The sequence below is a fragment of the Diachasma alloeum genome, unplaced genomic scaffold (assembly GCF_001412515.2).
Source record: "Diachasma alloeum isolate Michigan unplaced genomic scaffold, Dall2.0 Dall_scaffold_00585, whole genome shotgun sequence".
NCBI classification, from domain to species: domain Eukaryota; kingdom Metazoa; phylum Arthropoda; class Insecta; order Hymenoptera; family Braconidae; genus Diachasma; species Diachasma alloeum.
The window spans coordinates 21,446-25,299 of NW_021680717.1; the positions used below are offsets into that span (position 1 = coordinate 21,446).

Sequence of the window (3,854 nt, forward strand, 5' to 3'; positions counted from 1 at the left end):
GCACGCCTCCATCAGCTCTTCCTCGGTGATCGATGGGACCATCAAAGTCTTTCCTCGTGTATTGGCACGCTGAAATTCCGGTTGTCGCGGGAAAAGCACCGCTACAATCTCCTTCAAGAGCTCGGGACAGGTCGGCGATGGCATAGGCCTGCTTTTCAGCCGCATCATAACCACCTTGTACGGTCTTCCCCACGGGTCACTCTCGCCTTCGTCAAGGAGTCCAGTCCAAGTTTTCTTTTTGCTCTCCTTGATAGCTTTGTTGAGCTTTCGGCGAGCATCCTTCCATTTCTTCTCCAGTCTTCTCCAGACTTCTCCTTCTTCGGAGTTCAGCTTTTTTCAACCACGTTGAGCCGACCTTCTAGCCTTAACGCACTCCTCTCGAAGAGCTCCAATATGATCATTCCACNCTTTTTCCGACCACGCTGAGCCGACCTTCTAGCCTTAACGCACTCCTCTCGAAGAGCTCCAATATGATCATTCCACCAGTGCACTGGTGGCAGATGGCCTTCACTGCGTTTTCGAGGCATTGAGGCACCACAAGCCTCGCTAACTCTTCTCATGAGATCCTCGGCTTTCTCCGTAGCACTGCTGCCCCGTATGGGGTAATCATCCAGTGCCACTGAGAATGTGCTAGGATCGAAGGTGCTCACCTTCCAGCCGATTTCGTTTGTCTTCCTAGGCATTGGTCTGTTTTTTCGACCAGCGGATACCTCCCAAAAGATTGCTCGATGATCACTAGCGGTGTAGATATATATAAANTATGGGGTAATCATCCAGTGCCACTGAGAATGTGCTAGGATCGAAGGTGCTCACCTTCCAGCCGATTTCGTTTGTCTTCCTAGGCATTGGTCTGTTTTTTCGACCAGCGGACACCTCCCAAAAGATTGCTCGATGATCACTAGCGGTGTAGATATCCATCACCTTCCAGGAGTAGTTTTCCCTTGCGAGATTACTACTGACGAAGGTGAGGTCTACTATTGAGCTCCTGTATCCTCTTTCGAACGTGGGTCCATCAACGTTGATCAACAGGACAATGTCCAGCGAAGACATGGTTTCCAGTAGTGCTTGCCCTTCTGCTTTTGTCTCGTTGCTACCCCAGTCGACTGCCCAGGCGTTGAAGTCCCCCGCGATTGCAATAGGGAAGTGCTGCTTCGCGTCCTCAGTTAGTCTATGCAGGAAGTCCGTGAATTCGTCAAGGGTGAGGCTTGGTGGAGCATAACAGCTGTAGAAATAAATTCCATCCAGCTTAGCTACCACAAAGCCAGCTTCATCAGTAGTCGCAATGCTTTGAAACGGAAACTTCCCACAAGACCAGATTACGGCCTTGCGACTCTTATCCGTCTCCCAGGGCTGATTGCTCAAATGTCTGTATGGCTCCGAGACGATCACCAGATCGAACTTCAGCTCCCGCACCGTCTGCATGAGCAGATCGTGTGCGGCCTCGCAGTGGTTGAGGTTTAGCTGTAGTATCCGCATTACTGTTTCTTATTCACCTTCTGATGTGCCTCCCTGAAGACAGGGCATCTGCTGCTACCAGCAATATGGGCACAGTCCTTCGATGGATCTCTCTCAGTGCATAAGGCACAAAGGGCTGCTTTTTCACAGCCAGCAGCTTTGTGTCCATCTTCCCCACATTTTGTACAGAGCTTTGCTCTGTCCACTTGACTCCTACATTTGATGGCGAGATGCCCATAGTGCCAGTACTTGAAGCACTTGATCACTCTCTCCACCCGTCTGATCCGGCAGTTCACCCATCCTATACGGATCTTGCCTCGATCGCCTAGGACTTTCTTCGCGACGGCTGCGGCCAGTATCACTGAAGCAGTCTGGGTACCTCCGTAGGCCTTGCGCAAAGACCTGATGGCATCCGGGGAAATTTGACAATCTACCCCGGCTGTGAGTCTCAGGGCTTCAAGCACCTCTTCCTTCGTCGTCAGCTCGTCGAGATCCTTAATCTCAAGTTCCTCCTGTGGTCCTTTACTGAGGACATCAGCCTCGTCTCCAAGGAGCTCGGCTATCGCCTTGTGGAGGCTATCAGATTCGTTCTCCTTATCCTTTGAGAGGATGATCAGCATATCTCCTGTGGTCGTTCTGCGGATTTTGTCAACGCAGTCACGAGCCTGTTCGGAAGGTATCTGCTGCTTCACTCGTTTGAGTACCTCCGAGTACTGCTGCTTGTCCTTCATGCGTACGATCAGCGCATTTGGCCTTGTGACCAGTACCCTCTGTTTCTTCTTTTTCACCTCCTTCTTCTGAGGCTTTTCTGGCGGCTGCAGCTGCCTCTTCTTTTTGGTCTTGACCTGCTCCCAGTTCAAAGACTTTGCAGGTAGATCCTCCTTTTTGCTCTGGGCATGAGCGACCTTCACCTCATCTTTCTTCTTCTTCTTCGGGTCCTTGGTGTCCGCCGGTGGTGATTCTCGGGACTTCCTCTTCATCCTGGAAGCCTTGCTGTTGTCAGAGAGAGCTAAGCTCTCATCCTCAAACTCCGAGTCCATCGAGGTCGCGGTGCCTTCAGAGAGCGTCCGCGTTCGACCTAAAAGCAAAGATGCTGGTGTGACCAGCATTGGGCCGGTCTGCCCTGCCTGTCCTCCCAGTCGCCTCAGCCGTTTAGCTGAGGTGCTGATAGAGTTCACCAACTCTCGGGCTTAAGCGTTGATGCTCCTCTTCTCCTTCATGTAGCTCACTAGGTCAGCAATAAGCTGTTCATGCCTGTTCCACATGTTCTCCTTCATGGTAGCTGCGTCACTTAGCTCCGATTCCTGGACCAAGCTGTCCTGCTTCACGTCTTCATTTTTTTGGTTTTTATTGAGATCCATTTTGTTCCCACGAGAACCTAGGGAAATAATGGACCACCTCAGTAGAGCCCCGGTTACTGAAGCTAGGCCACAGAATACACCTGGGGTTGGACCCGGTGCCCCAGGGACCACCGTTTGCGACGCCAACTACCCCTGGCGCCTTGCAGAAATCAGCACGGTGAACACCTTGACATTGGGGGTTCTGAACTGCTTCTTAGTTCGGGACAAGTCCCGTTAAGCTCCACCAGCGACAAGGTCTTGCAGTTCCTAGGAGGAGTGTGTGTGTGTGTGTGTGTGTGTGTGTATGTGTATGTATGTAGGTCTGTATATAACGGAATTTTCGTTAACGATTTCTCCCGAATGAATCGCGCGATCAAGATGATGACGCAATCGAAAGATCTTCATGTAACTTAGACCTGATTAGATTTTGGAGTGATTCGCTCCAGTGGTTCTTCGAAAATTCCCTGGAGAATAGTTTGAAAATAGCTAAGATAAGTATTTCCTGNGAATTTTCGTTAACGATTTCTCCCGAATGAATCGCGCGATCAAGATGATGACGCAATCGAAAGATCTTCATGTAACTTAGACCTGATTAGATTTTGGAGTGATTCGCTCCAGTGGTTCTTCGAAAATTCCCTGGAGAATAGTTTGAAAATAGCTAAGATAAGTATTTCCTGTCCTGTATAAATGATGTGATTGGGATTGTCAACATCAGGATATCACTAGAGTCAATCACTCCAGTGATTTCGCTAGGATTTGCTGAAACTCCAGTGGTTTTTCCAGTGGTTTTCCCAAAATTTCCTGGAGAAAAGCTCGAAAATCGCTCAGACAGGGGTTTCTCATGAATAAATGAACAGAGTATTGAGAGTTGAAAAGGATTCTTTTAGTCAAAATGGGAGGAATAATAATATCGGGAAGTTGGTGGTGCGACCCGTCCGATGAGTCAGACCCAGATGAATTCACCTGCTACGAACCCACCCGCAATGGGAGTGAGCGCAGCGAGCGACCAACAGCCCAATCCACTAGTTAAAATTTCTGGATGACAATGGCAAATAAAAA

The 3,854-nt window shown here is 49.6% G+C and overlaps 1 protein-coding gene across 1 annotated transcript; it reads right to left on the reverse strand.

Moving 5' to 3' along the window:
• Positions 1-1,475: 1,475 nt before the first annotated feature.
• LOC107043477 lies at positions 1,476-2,564 on the reverse strand. The gene has a single exon (XM_015265013.1). It carries the CDS (start codon positions 2,562-2,564, stop codon positions 1,476-1,478), a length of 1,089 nt encoding a protein of 362 aa, XP_015120499.1.
• Positions 2,565-3,854: the final 1,290 nt, after the last annotated feature.

Bases quoted from the DNA above. Each gene is read 5' to 3' on its own strand.
- LOC107043477 (XM_015265013.1), bottom strand. From the start codon at position 2,564: ATGCTGGTCACACCAGCATCTTTGCTTTTAGGTCGAACGCGGACGCTC.